Raw genomic sequence first — 20,665 nt, forward strand, 5'->3', positions numbered from 1 at the left:
CAAAAGTCCCATTTTCAAAGTGATGGCATTTCCACCCCATTGCTCCAATTCTTCTGAAACTTGAAAAGCCTCAAGGACCCATAAGGTCCGCCATGATGGATTTTCCTGTACTGTGATAATTTGGGAAAACCTTCAAAATTCCTCTTCTCTTGAACCAAAGGTGAAATTGACTTGAAATTTGGTACAGATATGTATCATTGACGTATTTAAAAACGTTACTTAAGGCAATTGAATCAAGTACAAAATGGCTGAAATGGGTGTATTTATGTTAATGTCTACATTGCCTCAATATGGTCACTTAATCAAATGTATTTTTGAAGGATGGTTCAAAACTAATAAGCTTTAAGGTGACATGCTTCTGAAGTACCATGCAAAGTTTCACCTTGATATGTCAAAATATGACTGAATTACAGCTGTTTGAACTTGGACCAAATCTGACAATGCTCGCCATTGGAGAAACAGCTTTTTTTAATTATCCAGTTATTGAACTTTGTCTATTCCATGCCTGGGAATGGCTCAATTGGCTGAGATGTTGTGCCGGTAATCAAGGTTCAATACCAGTCAGAGGCATAGTTTTTTTATTATTCTGACAAAATGGTTTTCTAGTTTTCCGATAAATCCTCCGGTTGTAAAACATAGCAATGCGTGTTTATTTGAGCCCATCACAACACTCCAATCATCTGTTTAGTGAGACTGTGTAAACTACTGCAAAACAAGCCAGGTTCACCACAGTAGCTAGCTACTTGCAGTCTACGCATGGTAAAGATAACGCTAATGGTTATCTCTAATGAAGTAAATTGATTGTTCAGGTGGATACCTTGTCTGTTGCACAAATTCATTTCAGTAACCTAAGCCAGGACACATCCCCACTGATGCTAGGCATGATTTGAAATTCCCTTCCATGACAAGTTATGGCACTCCAAACAACCTTTTAAAAAAACTATAAGTAAGTTATTCTTTACAGCAGCAACCAAGTCATCCCGTTGTCCCATTTTCTTCGGAAATGTACAAGCAGTTTCAACTTTGGCTGAATCTAACAACGCTTACCACAGGAGAAACAGCTTACTTTTTAATACAGTAACTGAACATTCAACACTGAGAATAGCTCAATGTGCTGGGATGGTGACCTGTAAAGTATAAGGTAGTAGGTTGGAATGCAGCCATTATCTTTTGGCCTGTCATCATTTTGATTATCTGTTTAGGAAGTCAGATGGCTGAGCGGTGAGGGAGTCGGGCTTGTAATCAGAAGGTTGCCGGATCGTTTTCATGCAATTTCACCTTGAAATGTCAACCGTTTCTTAAACATTGTCCCAAAGCTGACCAAAACTAATACTTTACCCTTTCTATTCATACAATCTCAACAGTTGTTGTGTAGCAGAGAGGATAGAGAGACTGACTTGTAACCTCATGCTCATGAGTTCAAATCCCCAGCCTGTTGTTATAGATGTAAATTATGTTCTGTGTACTTATATATGTTATGTTATGCCAGGTGCTTGCGTTGTCTTGTCTTAAAATTTCAGTGCCTAGTCTGACCGTGTTGTTCTGTGTACCTGACAAACAAAATACTTGAACTTGTTGTTGGCCAAACATGAAGTAGTTTTGCTCTCTTGTTGTCCAACTCTTGACCTTCTACAACGTACATTTTTATAATATTTAGTAATTTTGCGGAGAAACCTGCATCGCTGCTTGCAGCTATATTTTGAGTTACTTTTGCCTTTCTATCATCTCAAACCAGTCTGCCCATTTTCCTCTGACCTCTGACATCAAAAAGGCATTTTTGTCCACACAACTTATCGGAACAATCTCTGAAAATCACCAACAACCATGCCACGTTCAAAGTCACTTAAATCGCCTTTGTTCCCCATTCTGATGCTCGGTTTGAACTCCAGCAAGTTGTCTTGCCACGTCTAGTTGCTGCCATGTGATCTGATCAGTGTTGGGTAACATTACTTTTTAAAGTAACTAATTACAGTTACTAGTTACATTCCTTGTAAAGTAACGAGTAAGGCGTTGTTACTTTTGCGTTACATTAAGAAAAGTCTTATTTCTACACAATTCACCTTGGTCACTCTTATGCCCAGAAGGCACATTTAATGGGTTGACCTCAGCAATAGCACATATTGTACTGAATATTCAGTACCACTCGCATATAACATGATCAATCCTCATTATACAGCAAGACGGATCAAGGTAATAATCCACTATAATGAAAAGCAATATTTGCATGAAGTTCTTCAATCAAGAAACTCTTTAATCAATAAATAATGTTGTAAAATGTCAGGCAGAAGTCTAGGAGTTAGCTATCTCTACAAGGGCTAGGTTTGAATCTAGGAGTAAAACGAAGCTAAGCTATAGCTAGGTATATGGTAGCAAAATGGTGCCAGACTATTTTACTTACTGTAATATAATCCTAAACCGAAACCACTGAACGATACAGCAACACATCACACAAGCTTTAGTTCAATACATTATTTAATGTGACATTACGTAGGCCTGTACATGCAAGTCTTAAATAACTATTTAGCTGGTCGGCTCCATGACGCTAGGTAAATTGGGCTCGTGAGACTGCGCACCAAAAGAACAAAGGGGAACCCACCTGTTTAGCAGATTAAGATGTTTTCGTGGGTACCTAGCGAAAAGTAGCCTCAACTTTCCTAGAATTTTAGCTACATGCTGAGTGCTCTCGACCAAAAGACAAAATTAAGTAACACGTTACTTGTTTGAAGAAGGAACTAGTGACGGATTCATTCAATTAAATAAGTAACCCGTTAAGTTACTCGTTACCTAACAAAAGTAGTCTGACTACTGTAACGCGTTACACCCAACACTGGATCTGATTAGCTATTTGTGTTAACAAGCAATTGAAGAGGTGTACCTAATAAAGTGGCCGGTGAGTGTATATGTATAAACTATACATATTAGGTACATTCATACACTATATTAAACTTTGTTTGAATAATAAAAGACTCGCATACGGGAGCCCTTACGACAGGTGCCGAACGCGCACCTGGCAGCTATTTAACAGTAAACAGGAGTGAAATAGCCTTAAATGAGCTTTGAATGAGCCGGTTTGATTTTAAACATTTTTAAATACTGGGTGATAAAACATCTAGGAAAAAAAAAAGTCAAGATAGCAGGGTCCTGAAATTTGATTGAGTGCGAAGATACAATTTTTTTCATTCTCTTCTAGTGTTAAACCTGCTCTGGAGCAGGCTTATTTTACAAAATCAAGATTAGATTGTGGCTTTATAAGCAGAGGTGATGCAGGAAGTTGGTCACAGCCATGTCTTGTCTGTTTATACGACAGCAACCTGTTGCGGAAGGTGCAAGGATAATTTGCAGAATTTAACCGTAACCCAAATTAATCACGTATTGCGACCGGATCCTTTAGTACAGCGCAATACTATACTTTTTGAGAGATATCGGTTTTCTTGTGAGTGTGTCATTTACATGATTAATTTGTTGGAACAACATATTAAATTGTAGTACATTAAAGATTATAAATCTTTGAGCTGCTAGATGGCAGGTGTATCTATTGTATTGTACTAGTTGAGTGTATGGATTGAAGACGTGGCCTCGATTCTGAAAATGTTTATTTATTTGTGATTTATTTTTATTTTACTCCAACGTTTAAATAACTTCTAACCTAAGGCCACCAAACAAAATGCTATTCCCATTTCACCAATAGACCAATTATTACCCTACGTCACACAACTGTCAAGCAGGCTCAACTGCGCATGTCGGTTGCAAAAGACGAACTTCTCCCCGGTCTATTACACTTGGAGTGTCAATCAGGTAATTTCTCTGGCCACTGGATTGCAGGGCTTGATATTAACTTTTTGAGGCTCTTGGCCTTTGGACAAATACATTTACGTTTCACTTGTCAGTGCACAAAAGTCACTTGACCCCGATACCCTTAAAAAGCCTGAGCAAGTGATCGGGCAAAACTAGCCTGGCTAACAGAGGTCGCTTTTTCAGGCAAATGACGAAGGAAACAGGCTCGGTTAAAGGGGCAATTGACTGCAAAACCAATTCTACATTGTCATAGTTGAATAACGACAGTTCGTGGGTAAAATGAACATACCGTGAATATCAAAGTCCATTTACACCTCAAATCTCAAAAAGAAAAAATTTGGCTGTAAAACGCTAGCTTTTCAACAAAGCTACCGGTCCTACGTAGGACCGGGGACCGCCCTTTTTGGCTCTGGTCTGTATCTTTGTCACGCCCCAGAATTTACATCCAGACCAGCCCGAGGTAGCGCTGCTCTGTGTCAGCTACTTATAAGGAATTACAAAGAAGAACGTTTTGAATTATAACAAGGATATTGAAAATGGACCACGGTCATATATGCTGTGTTCCAGGCTGTACAGGGAAGGCTAACACTTACAGTCTTCCCAAGGAGCCAAACATTCAAAAGTGGCATGGCTGCTGTTGTTTATGAGAAGATCCCGGCGAAGTTCGACAATCAGTCATTCATTTGCTCTGAACATTTCACCCAATAGAGTTTTGACAACCTTGGACAATTGCAAGCAGGATTTGCTAGGAAGGTGAACCTGGAAAGAGGTGCTGTTCCGACCGTATGCTCATTGCAACCGCAAGCTATAAGGACAGTATGATGTTGTGCTAACAGTTATTAGCAATGCTAACGTTTCCTGTATAATATAGCATACCAGGTAGAATGCTAAATAAGTTTCTACACACATCAAATGACTCTAGCTAGACTAGCTGTAGTCGGCATAAGAAGGGAAGCTTCCGAAAAATAGCCAGAAAACAAACAGCAGTCTGGCTTATTGCTAACGCCTGTCTAGATAATCTATTTGAAAGAACTGGAGAAAGGCAGGTGCTTGATACAGGATACGTTAGCATTGCTAGTAACTGTTACTAGTAACACCTAGACTGTAGGCATGTAAACAAGTTTAGCTTGCTAACGCAAGAGCATAGGTAGAATGTGTGATAATTTAGCCTAGTTTATTGGCAATGGGGCTAACGTTGATTCATGTTCCTGACTGTGTTTCATTCAAATAAATAACCTGTGTAATGTAAATCTACAATTCACGATGCATGTTTGTCCAGATCTTTGTCATGTTATTTTTCAGCAAGTTATTTAGAGCTAGCTAGCTAACTGAAGCCGAGTACAATCACGATATGGTTTGGTTGCTAAGCTGTAGCCTAACGTTCTACCCACCCAAGTCAATCCAGTTTGCTTCAACAACAGAAGTGGAAACAAGTAATGTTATAATTTCAAATGATATATAGTCAATCTGTTGAAAACAGTGTTGTGTAGACTCAATAGATTTATTTGCACGTTTTTATTTCAAGTCTCCAACTTCGGTGTTTCAGCGAGTGCTGCTGTTGGCCATCTTGCGTTTTTGCTCCCCAGCTTCACTCTTGAAAACCAAACAATCAGCGCACAGCTTATCTAAATATGAATGAGCATGCCATAAAAGGAGACAAGCTAGTATTTTTTCCCGGGAACATTTCAGAGGATCTGTCAGTGGGCATAGAACAGCACCCGGGCCATTTTCAACCCAACCAATGTTACATACCCTATTCGGTGACCTTAAGGAACAGTGTGAAATACCCCCAAAACCCAGTCAATTGCCCTTTAAAGAAATCTGAGATGCTGGCTATCTTCATCCGGCTCGTATCTACATTAGGCAGTCCTCCCTGACGTTTCTGTTGTAGAATGGAGTGAAATACAACATTGTGCACACTGCCAGTGAGCGAGCCTGACTGAGGCTAACGTCAAAACAGTGTAATGGGGACACAGTCTCACTCAGATTGCCAGTTTAAACAAATCAGAAAAATAATCGGGGGTCCGGTTTGGTGACCTCAGGATCGGGTCGCTGCTTTTTGCAGATGATGTGGTCCTGTTGGCTTCATTGGGCCGTGACCTTCAGCTCTCACTGGAGCGGTTCGCAACCGAATGTGAAGCGGCTGGGATGCAAATCAGCACCTCCAAATCTGAGGCCATGGTTATCGACCGGAAAAGGGTGGAGTGCCATCTCCGGGTCGGGGAGGAGATCCTGAGCCAAGTGGAGGAGTTCAAGTATCTCGGGGTCTTGTTCACGAGTGAGTGAAGAATGGAGCGCGAGGTCGACAGGCGGATCGGTGCGGCGGCCGCAGTGATGCGGGCTCTGCATCGGTCCGTCGTGGTGAAGAAGGAGCTGAGTCGAAAGGCGAAGCTCTCTATTTACCAGTCGATCTACGTTCCTACCCTCACCTATGGTCACGAACTATGGGTAGTGACCGAAAGAACGAGATCGCGAATACAAGCGGCCGAAATGAGCTTTCTCCGCAGGGTGTCCGGGCTCTCCCTTAGAGATAGGGTGAGAAGCTCGGTCATCCGGGAGAGGCTCAGAGTAGAACCGCTGCTCCTCCGCGTCGAGAGGAGCCAGCTGAGGTGGCTCGGGCATCTGATTAGGATGCCTCCTGGACGCCTCCCTGGTGAGGTGTTCCGGGCACGTCCCACTGGGAAGAGGCCCCGGGGAAGACCCAGGACACGCTGGAGGGACTATGTCACTCGGCTGGCCTGGGAACGCCTCGGGGTCCCCCAGGAAGAGGTGGTGGAAGTGGCCGGGGAGAGGGAAGCCTGGGCCTCCCTGCTTAGGTCGTTGCCCCCGCGACCCGATCCCCGGACAAGCGGCAGATGACGACAACGACGACGAAAAATAATCGGACAAGCTGGCTAAAAGCAGAATTCCCATATCTCTTGAAAGCTGCCCTGCTCGACTTCTTAGATGTAGAATTGACTGTAAAATTCTGAACTTTGTGACATGACGTGAAGACATGGTTGCCGCTCAACTATGCGGTCTGTACCGGGTGACATTCTCACTCAAATTTCTTTTCTTATTAAAAATTCTGATGCAACAGATCAATGGGTAATTGCTTTCTCTCTTAAAGGCCGTCCTCCTCGACCTTTTTGGTCTTTTTAAATCAAACTATTTGTATAATCCTTGTGGTCCTCTTGCCGTTTAAAATGCTATCCTTTCCCGGTTTTCTGCAACCACATTGCGCGCACGTCCCGAATGTTTACAAACAAATAATTGGTCTATAAGATCTACATTTCACATTCAGTAGAGTTTCTTTTTCATTAATATATTTTGCCTTAGCCATTGGTTATTAAGAATCATTCATTGTTCACAATCGGTTAATTGAAAAGCTTATTGAGAAACCTAACACAATATGGGTGTTTTAACCATGTCAGGTATTTATGGGAGTTGACGGGGTGTGGACAACAAGCTCGTTCACGTGCGCACGATCACAAGTGGAATCTATGAAGACAAAAGTGTGATATCGGTCACACTCGGTGTTTATAAATTGGCGAAAAACGTTGCGTACACAGCTTGTTTTTTCCGTATGCATACCTTTACTACGGTGGCCCTGAAGTGAACTTTTTTTCTGCAAAGGGCCATTTGGATATTTATAAAATCATTCGGGAACATACAGAATTATCAACTTAAAAATGTGCCTGCTATATTTGGTCAAACATTTAATTAACTCACCCCTAATGGGATGGCTGGAACTGCTTCTCTTTGTGATGTTAGCTGGCATGGATGCAGCCTGCTTTGACTGGGGGTGTAGGGAACATTTCTGGGGGGGCATCATGATTACGGAAAGGGATCGTATTATTTTTTATATTGCTACAATTTTTGAGACTGCTTATCGATCCGAGTGTTAATCAGGCGCGGAGCAAGACGTTGTAAACATTCGGAGCTTAGGCCAAACCAACAATGTATTCTGGGTTTGATTGGCTAGAAAGGAATTCCATACTCAATGCGAGCGAGCAAGGAAAAATGTTTGGTACATTGGTACGCAACGCTGCGCGCGTGTTAAGGCCGATTTATACTTCTGCGTCTCCGTTAACGGACAGAGTCGGACGGATAGGTTGAATTTATACTACTCCGACGGCTCTGCATGCTGAAAGCAATTCACTGCCAGAACAGAAGATGGCGCTGCACTACAATGCTAGCTAGGTTCTCGAAAAGTCGGAGCAAATTTACAAATGAGCCCCTTCATCAATAAAATAAGCACATTCTTAGCAACTACACTGCCCATTTCTTGTAACATTTTAATTCAGATGCTGATTTACATGTACTGTTTAGCTGAAATATAAATTGTAAAAACTTACAACAATGGCAGTCAAAGGATTCTGTTCTCTTGTTGGTCACGGCAACCCCGCCCCTGACGCAAGCGCTTCTTAATACGGACCAATCACAGCCAAGGGGTATCCGTAAAATGACGGACGGAGAGACGGATAGTCAGGAAAATCAGGAGGTGCACGCAGAGCTCTGCGAGGGGTTCGGAGAGGGCATGGAGAGGGAGTTCCTTGACGGAGAGGGCGTTCCCTGTGTGCGTGTGTGTAAAAACGCAGAAGTATAAATCGGCCTTTACGTTTACGGGGTTGAAATACTCCCACTATTTCCCTTTCATTGAAGATATAGGAAAAAACATTTACGTAAACCGCAAATTACGCCCCAACAAAATACTATCTACTGCCAAAAGCAGCACTTCAAACTTCGAAAGTGTCCACAGAGAAACAAAGCTGGAAGCTAGCGAAAAATCCACTTTACACCTTATGAAAGATGGCCACCCGTTTTATACTATGTTAGTGGCTGCTAACATAGTATAATTCATTCACACAAATATATTATTATTTTTGAATTTATAAGACTTTTTGATGTTTAAGATTGTTTGAAATAAACGTTCTTCTTTAAAGAACGACATTTTGAGTCTGTAGGCTATATTCTTGCAATTTTTTTACAAAGTCAAACTCGCTACTATTAAAAGTAATAGTAAAAGTAATATAATAAGTAATAATATTACTTTGTACAGAAAGTAATGCTCTTACTGAACAGTAATAAGTAATAACTAATATATTAGTTAATTACGTTTTGTAATGAATGACACTACTACACAGTGCTTAGTTGCATCACGTCTGAACTTTACATGCTGTATCTTTAACACTTTAAAGCAGCTCCCTGTTTACAGATCACATTTCAACATGTCATAACTTCAGATACATAACACTGTGTCTCTTCCAATAAACATGCATCCACAGAAGTTGATCAAAAATATGGTCGCCAGCTATTCAAAGTAATTACAAGATGTGGTTGGACCAGGTTATTACTCACTGATCAACCAGTTACAAGCACAAATTGAAAATGTAAACAATAAACTCCATCAAGATAAACGAAGTGCAAACGGGGCTCAGATGAGTTTGACACAGAGGAATTCCTAGACAAAGGGCATCTGTTCAGGACACACATGGCTGTGTAAACTGGGACATTTATAAAATTCATCAAAACAACAAATAGCCAGCTGGAAACGTAAGACAAAATGAAGATGCTCAATGAAGAGACTAACTTTTGTGGTCCAGCCATTTCTCACAATGCAAAGATGTCAAAAAGGAAACATAAGATGGATACGGTGGAGGTGGTGCATCCCTGATGGACAACACCTCCCACCCCAGGCGGGACGCCCTGGCTGCTCTAAACAGCTCCTTCAGCCACCGGCTGATTCGCCCCCGTGTGTGAAGGAGAGGTACCACAGGTCCTTCTTTGCTGCTGCTGTCAGGCTGTACAACCAGCTGTGCTCACAGTAGACCACCAAACACAACATCTGTGCAATATATTTAATTACTCAGTCATATTATTATTATACTTACTTGATTTGCTACATTGTTGTTTTGCACTATGTTGTTCTTTTACTCTTGCAGCTGTAATCCTGCAAATTTCTCCATTGTGGGACTAATAAAGGATTATCTTATTTGATCTGAAGTGGATGCCCTCATAGAGGAATGGCCATTCCTGTTCCAGGAGATTGGCATGGCAGTCCACCTCCAAATGTTCACTGGGGTATAACTACAGGAGACTTTGCTCACAAGTTATAGACAAAAAGGTACAATGACTACTGCACTTTATGAGGAAACAAGAACAAATGAGTCCTGCAGGCTGTCAAAATGTTTATCTGCTAATATTGAATTAAAGTGACACATTTTAAGAGGTGTGAATGTTCGTTGCTGGGGTGCCGAAGTGGCTCACCGGTTACCAGGTAGGCTAGGGCCTAATCAGAGGGGCCCGAGTTTGATTCCAGCCTGGGCCATTTCCTGCATGTCCTCCCCTCTCTGCCCTCAGAATCAGAATCAAATTTATGGCAAGTTGGGGCATAACAATAAACATAGTATGTACAAAATATAAATAAAGATAAAACTAGTACTTTAAGTCAATAGCATACATTTATAATAGAACATTTGACAATAAGATCCAAAACATTATTAAGAATAATATAAAATGTGCACAATTTGACTATTACTTAAATTAAGAGCCAAACAGCTTGGGCAGGGATGAGCCAACATTCACAGTATGAAGATTACTGATAATGCAATGTGCAAATAAATAATTCATAAGGAGTGCGTTAATATAACGCATTGTCAGGTGTGTACATTTTACGTTAATATAACGTCAAAGCCGGGGGGGGGTCAGAGGGGGGGTCCTGGGCCTTGTTGTGGACCAGCTGGGGATGGGAAGAAATTGTTCTTATGGTGTGAGGTTTGGGTCTTAATGGACAGCAGTTTCCTGCAGGAGGGGAGTGTCTGAAACAGTTTGTGTCCAGGTGGGAGGGGAAATTGCAAAATATTTCTCCAGAATGCATATTGCTGTGTTGTGCTGTTATTGCTTTACACTTGTGTTCCGTGCAGGAACCTCCTGCTTCACGTCAAGGCAGTTGCTTGCTGACGGTTGACCAAAAGTTAGTAAATAAAAATATCCCCATTTTCATCTCTGCTATTTAATCTATTGTCTCATAATTCCCACATTATTTATGGAGTAATTACTTTCATGGCATAGTCTGCAGGTCAACTTGAACTTGAGAACAAACATTATGACTTGTTTCTAGTCCCTCCTGTCAGTACCTCAGCCTGAGCCGCCCATCAGCATGCTACCATGCCCCTTACCTGACAGAAATAATAATCTCAAAACCACTTGCGTTTCTGCCTTATTGACTCAGCTACTTATTCGATATTTTCCTTTGACATCCAAATGGACACAGCAACGTTCAAGGCATTCTCTGAATGGCCTGTCTCCAACACCCATGAGGAGCTCCAGAGATTGTTTGGCTTTGCCAACTTCTATCTGTGTGGGATTTAGAAGGTTGCTGCAATCTTCACCAATTACACCTTGACTGCAAACCATTTTAAACAAGCAACTTAAGCGGTCTGTGATCGTTTGCATAGATTCTGCTAAATGTACCACGAAGTGGCAGGGTTCAGGGTTCAGTTCAGGATGTGATGAGTCTGGAGGAATAGCAGCATATTAGAGCGGTGCTGCTCCTCCTTACTTACTTCTTCATACTTTTTCATCAGCAATTGTAATTTGTTACAATTCCACAAAACCACAATTCACATAAAGGCCACCAATCAGTCAACCAAGCACATTTATTTATAGAGCTAATCAAAGGGGTAAAATACAAAATTCTTGAAATTTTTGCAATCATGACACCAGTGCCTTAGCTTCTACCCCAGAAACTTAGCTGGTACCGTGCCCTTACGGTTCCTTGCTTATGCCCTTAGTGTGGCAATGCCCCCTCTCTTAACAAATATAATCATACTGTAGAGATTTGAGTATGTTCAAATTAAGTTGACTTGCTTGAATGCACCAATAGCATATGTATAACTATAGTTTCAAGCACTTGACAAAAAATACATGTTAAACCATCAATAATGAAGATGTGTGAGGTGAGTGCATCAACAGTCATTTCAATTCAACCTGCCAAAATACAAAACCTTAAGTTTTTTGCTGATCGTCAATATTACTTTTTGACTTGTACATGATCAAAGGCACATTGCCTGGCAACAACAAAAACAACAACAAAAGCAAATTTGGACTAAGGGGGCACAAAGGCATTACAATTTTTCAAGCTGTGATTGATAATCACAACAAATGGACAAGACATTCATCATCCCATTAGCACACATGCCTGCAGGATTTTGCAGTAGAAGACCGTTTCATTCCACTGCCTTTGGGTCTTTTTTCATTTTAGCCCTAAGCAGTGGGAGTAAGACAGACAAGCTCTTTCAGCTTTATGACAAGGTGGGCTGAAAATTAGAGCTACATTAAGGGATAAGTTAGATGAGTTATCCCCAAAAATGTAAGAGACAATTTATTGTGTCTATGAATAAGAAAATGAAAAAAGCAGAGAGTTTATTTGAATGGACGTTGACCAGGCTAGAGCAAAGGACATGTACAAGTAGAGTATGTGCACTTGATGGTAATGATTCAAAACAGTACATTTAAAATGTTTTTATGAGAAGCTTGTCCAAAAACTTTAGGACAAAACAGGACAGATAGGACATCAATGACAGCAGATACAAATCTGAGACAACCTATTATTTCCTCCTTCCTCCTCCTATTATTTCCAAAACACAAGTAAATGTTCTGCTTTAAAGCCTGTTTGTTAAGTGGTGAGGAACTCCTTCAATACCATTTTTTTTTATTGAAGTGCTGTACACAAGATCTAACAAATCTGAAGGTGAGGGAAAATAATCGATTTTAGGCCACTTTAGAATCTGATCTTCAAAAGAATATTGCTTGAAATATTTTCCTTTATTTTACATTAACCATGTTATATTGCTTCTATAGTAGTTAGTATAAAACTAAAACAAACAAGCACTTTGAGGTGAAGAACTTCTGCTGAACCCTAGATGAAATGTGGGTTGCAAATGATCTTGAAAAATGTCCCTTAGGTGTGATTGTAACAAGCAAACCAAAACAGTCCTCCATTTAGCAGTGTCAATACTGCAAAGGAGGAAAAATCTGCAATTTCTTCACCACATAACATGAACGACCAATTGTTTCCATTTAAAATACACCTGGATCATCAAACTATATCGACTGATATAAGAAAAGCGATTCCATGTCACATGATGATTTCCCATTCCAGTAGGCAGGCAGCACAGATTGCTTGTCATTTTTTATTAGAGGGTCAGAAGAACTGGACGATTCATGTGGATCATGAAGAAAGCACAGAGAAGAACAAAAGTAATAGAAAGAGAGAATTTGAGAAAGAAAGAGATGTATTTATGATCTCAAGCTCGCCCTTGACAACATGCACTATCTATAATAAATATATATTTAATGGCAGGGCCTGGTGTGATGAGGACAGATCAATATTAAGAGCCAAAAGCACAGCCTCGTCAGCAATAAAAAAAAACCTGTTCATGTTACATTGCCAATGTACATCGCCAATGTACATCAAGAAAAAATATTGTTAAATTACATATAAATAACAGCTCATCTCATAGGTGCTTGTCTAACAACACCGCCTTCTGTCCTTTTGAAATTCACACAAACAGACGCACACAGAGCTATTGCCAGATAAGACCAGAGAACAAATACATTGACAACATTTCATAGAATCAGTGTATCACAAACGGACTGGTCACATTTTCCATATATGCATATCCAAAACACTGCAAACTCTGTGACTTTCAAGAGTAGAGTCAAGGTTAGCTATACTGAAACAAATATTGTGTCTACTTACGAATGAGAGGGACACTGGTGTTGGCTGTCCCCAGCTTGTTGACAGCTACACAAGTGTAGTTACCATAGCGATCCTCTGTCATGTTGGTCATGGTGAGCACTGATCTGGAGCTGAGGTTCTTGATGTCAATGCCTTGACCCTTGTTAATCCTGAAACGCAATAGAAGACAAATAGTGCTGCTTATTTTCTCTAGAATGTCAACGTGCCGAGTCAAGGAGTAAGTAAATGTTTACCATCCTCGACAGATCTCTAGCTTAGATAACCCTCTTCAGCAAATTACTGAGGGAGGGAGGAGAGGTGACCTACATGCTAGTACATACAAATTTTAGGGCTGGGCGGTATGGCCTAAAATGTTTATCACGGTATAATTCGTAAGCACTGACGGTATCGGTATTTATCACAATATTAGTTATTCTTAAAATGTCATGACAATGCAATCCGGACTGCAGCAGCTAATCTACTGGACTCGGACGGATTTGGATTGGGTAACTCTGGTGTGTCACTGTCACATGAGTTGAATTTTCCAAATTTTGCAGCGTTTAATTGCCACGGAAGATCGACTTCCCAGTAGCCTACCCGCTCAACAATAGCCTATGTTTATGGGATTGCAAAAAAATATATATTTCTAGAGTTAGCTCTAGCTATAAACAATTTTTACATGGCTGAATACTCGATTCTGTTGGCCTACAATAAACATACGTTTCACAATTCTAACCAACCAGGCATTGGATTTGTCAAACGCATTCTGGTAGATTCATTTTTGCGCACATGCATGGCTTTCAGGTGGTGAAAGAGATTGCTAGTGTTTCCACCTTTGGCTAGCACAATTCGATGACACAACTTGCAGAGTATGCTACTGTTTGTTGGTCAATGTCGGATAACTTGAAACCAAATCATTTCCAACGACAGAGGCTCAATTTTTTGGGTAACAATTCTTCTTTGTCCGGTAACCCTTACAAAAAAGAAGTATACTTCAAGTCTATTTTGTAAGTATACTTAGTATAAAAAGTATACTATTATCATGTTACTTAAAGTATACTAGCAGTGTACTTATTTATATTCTTTTTTTGTACTAAGTAAACTGAATTGGCCCACTTTTTAGGTCATTTAGTACACTTTAAAGTACACTTGTAGTGTATTTCAAGGTTTACTTTTGAATACTGCAAAGTAGCCTGTGTAGTGCACTTTCAGTTCATCAAGTATACTTCCTCAAGTACTTCAAAGTATACTTTGGAATACTCTAAAGTAGCCTGTGTAGTGCACTTTGAGTTCATCAAGTATACTTCCTAAAGTACTTCAAAGTATACTTTGGAATACTCTAAAGTAACCTGTGTAGTGCACTTTGAGTTCATCAAGTATACTTCCTAAAGAACCTCAAAGCATACTTTGCAATACTTTCAAGTGCACTTTCATTTAATGTATGTACGTCAACAAGTAAACTTCTAAATGTAATTTCACTATTATTTACTAATATTAAAATGTTTATGGGCCCCTCAAACGCCTCAGATCTTCAGTCACTTGGCGAGAACGGGGCCCTCATAACAATTTACTGCAGATTCGTAGCTCTTCACTACGTACTCAATAACGTTCGCAGAATCCAGCTGTTCTTATCAAATGTAACAGTCATTTAACTAATGGTTACACTGGTAAACCAGCACAACAATGACAATTACCACGCAACAAAACTCTACATTCTAAGCAGACACATTTTAAAAACGAAATTCATGAAGTTACATTTGTATTTCGAACAAACGGCAAACTTATCAACACATTTTAACACTATTTACCTTCTTGCATCATGGGAATTGACTAGCCAATGAGCCACACTATCTTCATTATTTCACGTCGTTATTTCGTTCTTCAGTCAGTTTGACAGTATAACCTTCAAATTCACAAGTAGCTTTTTCGTTTTTTTCCATTAATACTCCAATTGATAATTATTAGTATAAGAGTATAGGGTTTCAGAATGTTTTAGCAGTAATTAAGGTTACAGCTTCAGTAACAAAAAAAGATTCAATGTGCAATGCATTAGATTTTCATAGACATGAATAATTAGAATGAGATGGATCCAAAAAATGTAACCTGTAATGTACTTTAAAATTATTTTGACTGTTTTTGCTGTATAATAATAGAAAACATACATCCTACTCCAGAAAAAATGTATACCATTTTCTGTTTCTAAGCCTACTTCTTAAAAGTATGTTATTGAGTACGTAGTGAAGAGCTACGAATCTGCAGTAAACTATTATGAGGGCCCCGTTCTCACCAAGTGACTCAAGATCTGAGGCGTTTGAGGGGCCCATAAACATTTTAATACATTAGTAAATAATAGTAAAATTACATTTAGAAGTTTTATTTGTTGACGTACTTACATTAAATGAAAGTGCACTTGAAAGTATTGCAAAGTATGCTTTGAGGTTCTTTAGGAAGTATACTTGATGAACTCAAAGTGCACTACACAGGTTACTTTAGAGTATTCCAAAGTATACTTTGAAGTACTTGAGGAAGTATACTTGATGAACTGAAAGTGCACTACACAGGCTACTTTAGAGTATTGCAAAGTATACTTTGAAGTACTTGAGGAAGTATACTTGATGAACTGAAAGTGCACTACACAGGCTACTTTGCAGTATTCAAAAGTGAACTATTTTCAAAGCATACTTAAAAGTATATTAAAAGTAAACTATGTTTTAAGTATACATCTTAAAAGTATATTAAAAGTGAACTAAAAGTGTACTATCCATATTTTAGTATACTTATAGTATACTTTAATATACTTCTTTTTTGTAAGGGAAATCAACCCCACTGGCGTTATTTTCAGACATCATTAATGCTTGCTTACACTTGCCAACAAAAGCAGTTTACTCATGAATGTTTGCTTCCTCTGGAGTTGCGCTAGCTTGTTTGTTGACTTTCATTGGCTGGCACAATGCGTGCAGTGTCCATGCTGCATGTTTTGTTTGTAAAAGATACAAATTTGAACTAAACCACTAGGCAGTATGACTTGACTTATATTTTATACCAAACAGAAACACTTTACCAATACATTTATTAATATATCGTGATATCCATGATATGCCTAAATCCATATCATGGCACAACGCAATACCAGTATTCGTGTTCATAGTACCGCCCACCCCTAATTTATTTGTAAACCACTTGGCTTCAAAGACTAGCCTGGCTCTGCCCTCTTACGTACTTCCGCTCAATTTGGATTTCGCTTCAGTAGTAGGTCTGGAAGCTAGGCTCTGAAGTCGGTTTCTAGAAAAAAAAATTTGTAGGTCCAATCAGCAAACAGAGGGAGTGGCTGAAAACAATGACGTTAATGTCGTGCACTAGTTTGAGTAGTTCAGTAATGGCTGCGGAGAAAGATGCGAGCGAAACTATTTTGCGGTTGTGGCAGCAACGCTGCCGAATATCCATAGGTCAAAGCCAGAGCAAGAACATTCCTTGCTGAGTTTTGTTGGTGGCCATGATGTTGTGGCCCTCCTCCCCACGGGGTTCGGGAAAAGTTTGATTTTCCAGCTACAGCAGCTAGCTCCGTTACAGTAGTGGTGAAGGAGTTGGCTAAGGCGAACGCTTGCGATTGGTTATGGCAAATCAGAGTGGCTTTGGGCGGATCCAATAGTTTTAAACTTCAACAAAGGACCCGCCTTCTAGGAAGTTAAACGTTTGTCAATGGAGAGATCCCAGACCCTCATGTAATGTACGAGGGTCTGGTTAGGACCAGGCTATTCATAGACTCCCCGTCACACAGTCTCAATTGACCTATCGCTAAGCCCCGCCCCTCGAACGCAAATGGGCCAATGGCAGTTTAGTAACAGCTGCACTTGGACATCTTCAGATTACAACTCCATTGAGTAGCATTAGGAAAAGGGATTCTTCTCTTGTTTTATCGGGTTTGATGTAATTTAAGTGTAAAAACAATGGTCAAACGATGTGCATGGGGTAGATGCAACAGTGATACGAGGTATCATGAGAGGATAGGCAATAGGGTATATTTTTATAGCATTTTTATAACACTTTATTTATAAAGCACATTTCATACAAGAATTGCAGCTCAAGGTGCTTTACATCAAATCAATAAAAACAATAATACAAGTAAATATAGCTGCAAGCAGCAATGGCGGATTCCTCCTTCAAAATGGCAAAATTGACATAATAGATCATTACTATTATCTATTGCTGCAGGAAACCCTGGGACATAAAAACGGGACAACGGGTTGCTGCTGTAAAGAATAGCTTACTCGTAGTGCTTTAAAAAGGTTGTTTGGGATGCCATAACTTGTCATGGAAGAGAATTTCAAATTATGCCTAGCATCAGTGGCGATTTGTCCTGGCTCTGGTTACTTAAATGAATTTGCAGGCAACAGGCTGAACAATCAATATACTTCATTCGAGCTAACTTGGTTGTGAATCTGACACTACCATGCGTACACTCCAAGTAGCTAGCTACTGTGATAAACCTGGCTTGTTTTGCAGTGGCGAGACACAGTCTTGCTAAACAGATGATTGGAGTGTTGTTATGGGCTCAAATAAACCCTCATTGTTATGTTTTTCAACTGAAGAAGTGACCAGAAGACAACAGCACAACATCTCATCCAACTGAACCATTCCCAGATCTGGACTTTGCCATGTTCAGTCATCAATTGGATAATAAAATAAGACGTTTCTCCATTTGCAAGCGTTGTCAGATTTGGTCCAAGCTCAAACAGCTGTAATTCAGTCATATTTTCAAGGTGAAACTTTGCAGGGTACTTGTGTCACCTTAAAGCCTATTAGGTTTGAAAAACCATCATTAAAAATGACATTTGATTTAGTGACACAAACATATTGAGGCAATGTGGACATTTACATTAATACACCCCTTTCAGCCATTTGGTATTTGATTCAAATGTCTTAAGTAACATTTTAAATACATAAATGATACATATCTGTACAACATGTCTAGTCAATTGGACCTTTGGTTCAAGAGAAGAGGAATTTTGAAGGTTTTCCCAAATTATCACTGTACAGGAAAATCCATCATGGTGGACCTTATGAGTCCTTGAGGCTTTTTTGTTCAATGGGAGCAATGGGGTGGAAATGCTATCACTTTGAAAAGTGGACATTTGGGCGTGGCCTGTGGCGCCCCCTATGGTCTGATGTGGGGCAGTCTTTGTTTGGTCGTTAATTGTGGCATGTTGTATCAATGTACCAAATTTCAAAACTTTTTATCCATGAGTTCATGAGATAAATTACAATAATAATAATAATTATAATAATAATAACAATACCAATAGGGTTCCTCCTGACGGAGGAATCCTAATAAATGATGATGAAAGAATTTGAAGGAATACTTTCACAAATATATCAACATTTTCATGGAAGAGCAAGGCCTTGGAACACTAGATTAATTCACAAATTTCTGTTTAGCCATTTTTATAAATTGAATCAACCCTGTTATTACAATTAGCACAGTGGGAACTGATGATTGAAACTGTGCTCTCTAGGAGTGGATAAATTATGGGTAACAGGGTATAATTTGGTTTTCAATTCAAGACCGAGCACTTGAATTTACACCGATTGAAATACAGTATGTGCCGAGAAGGTGCAAATTACTTCCCTTTCCGGATTGTCTAGGACCTATTCATAGTGTGGATGAAATGAATGGCTAACATTATGCTGTGACCAAATACATCACTAGTTGAAAGCTTTTGTATGGTAACCACTGTTATGCTGTGACCAAATACATCACTAGTTGAAAGCTTTTGTATGGTAACCACTGTTATGATTTTATAAACAGATATAGAACCACTCATTAAAAAAAAGTTTACTGTGAAAGGAGAAGGGTCTCACCTTTTCTCTCCCTTGTACCACTCAAATGTTGGGACAGGAACAGCTGCAGCCTCACACCTCAGCAGAGCAGTGCGACCTAGCCCTACCGCATGGCTCTTCGTCTCATGGATGGTTGGAGCAACTGGGACCAAGAAACAAAATGTCACTGTTATAAAAGTAAACAACAATTTTGTCCTCATAAAAAAACGTCTTCTACCACTTGTCAGGGGGTCGGGTTGCGGGGGCAGCAACCTAAGCAGGGAGGCCAAAACTTCCCTCTCCCCGGCCACTTCCACCAGCTCTTCCTGGGGGACCCCAAGGCATTCCAAGGCCAGCCGGGAGACATAGTCCCTCTAGCGTGTCCTTTTGTGCCAATGTCGTCCTAAGTTCAAAGTAAATCGATAGCAGGGTTGACCAGAGCCTCTACTATACAGTTCTCAGACATGAAACCATACATCAATTGTCTCAAGAGTGCCTCACAGGTTGGTACGTGCTTTGACACAAACAACTGACTAGCACTATGCCACCTTGGCACATTAAGCAGCAATCTAAAAGCATCATTGTAAGCTACTTTCAGTCTCTGTATACTCCTTTTCCTGTAAATAAACCAAATATGAGCAGTGTACAATGTAGGTTATGTAGGTTCTAAAGAGGGAACATTTAACTGGATCTGAGCACATAGAAAACTTCCTTAACAACATATTGGCCTGAAAATATATTTTACAGTGCTGTCGATGTATATCGTTGTCATCTGTCCAATCATCAGAAATGACATGGCCCAGATATTTTATTTCCTCACAAACACCAAGGGGACTGCCAGATAAATAAAAGGTTGGGAAGGTTAATTTCCTGTCCTAATTACTTCTGACTATCATTATGTGGCTTTTCTTTGCATTATATTTTAAATCATGATCTATGCCATACTGAGAGCACACCCTCAGCATATGTTGCAACCCAGCACTATATGGGCTGAGTAAGACCAAATCATCTGCGTACATCAGGTGATTAACAATAGATTCACCTATAAGACAGCCTGTATTTGTCTTATTCAACTGGCTTGATAAGTCGACCATATACACAGTAAACAAAAAGGGAGGACCGGAGGGTGTGCTCCAACTTTAGGGGGATCACACTCCTCAGCCTCCCTGGAAAAGTCTATTCAGGGGTCCTGGAGAGGAGGGTCCGCCGGATTGTCAAACCTCGGATTCAGGAGGAGCAATGTGGTTTTCGTCCTGGCCGTGGAACAGTGGACCAGCTCTATACCCTCCGCGGAGTCCTGGAGGGTACATGGGAGTTCGCCCAACCAGT

General features: G+C 40.1%; 1 protein-coding gene across 6 annotated transcripts in view; it reads right to left on the minus strand.

The window, feature by feature from the left end:
- The window catches only part of negr1 (neuronal growth regulator 1), a 243,195-nt gene that overhangs the window by 82,333 nt on the left and 140,197 nt on the right, over positions 1 to 20,665 (minus strand). For 3 of the 6 annotated variants that reach the window (XM_084676263.1, XM_084676262.1, XM_084676268.1), the window contains exons 5-6: positions 19,379 to 19,499; positions 13,541 to 13,689 (exon numbers count right to left, since the gene is read on the minus strand). In XM_084676263.1, coding sequence (XP_084532389.1) covers positions 13,541 to 13,689; positions 19,379 to 19,499 — 270 coding nt within the window. Of the gene's footprint in view, positions 1 to 8,955; positions 10,128 to 12,064; positions 12,992 to 13,540; positions 13,690 to 19,378; positions 19,500 to 20,665 lie in introns of those variants that run through there. The other 3 variants (XM_084676266.1, XM_084676265.1, XM_084676267.1) reach the window with 3 other exon arrangements.

The sequence above is a fragment of the Hypomesus nipponensis genome, chromosome 16 (assembly GCF_054491055.1).
Source record: "Hypomesus nipponensis isolate SF chromosome 16, ASM5449105v1, whole genome shotgun sequence".
Classification (NCBI taxonomy): Eukaryota; Metazoa; Chordata; class Actinopteri; order Osmeriformes; family Osmeridae; genus Hypomesus; species Hypomesus nipponensis.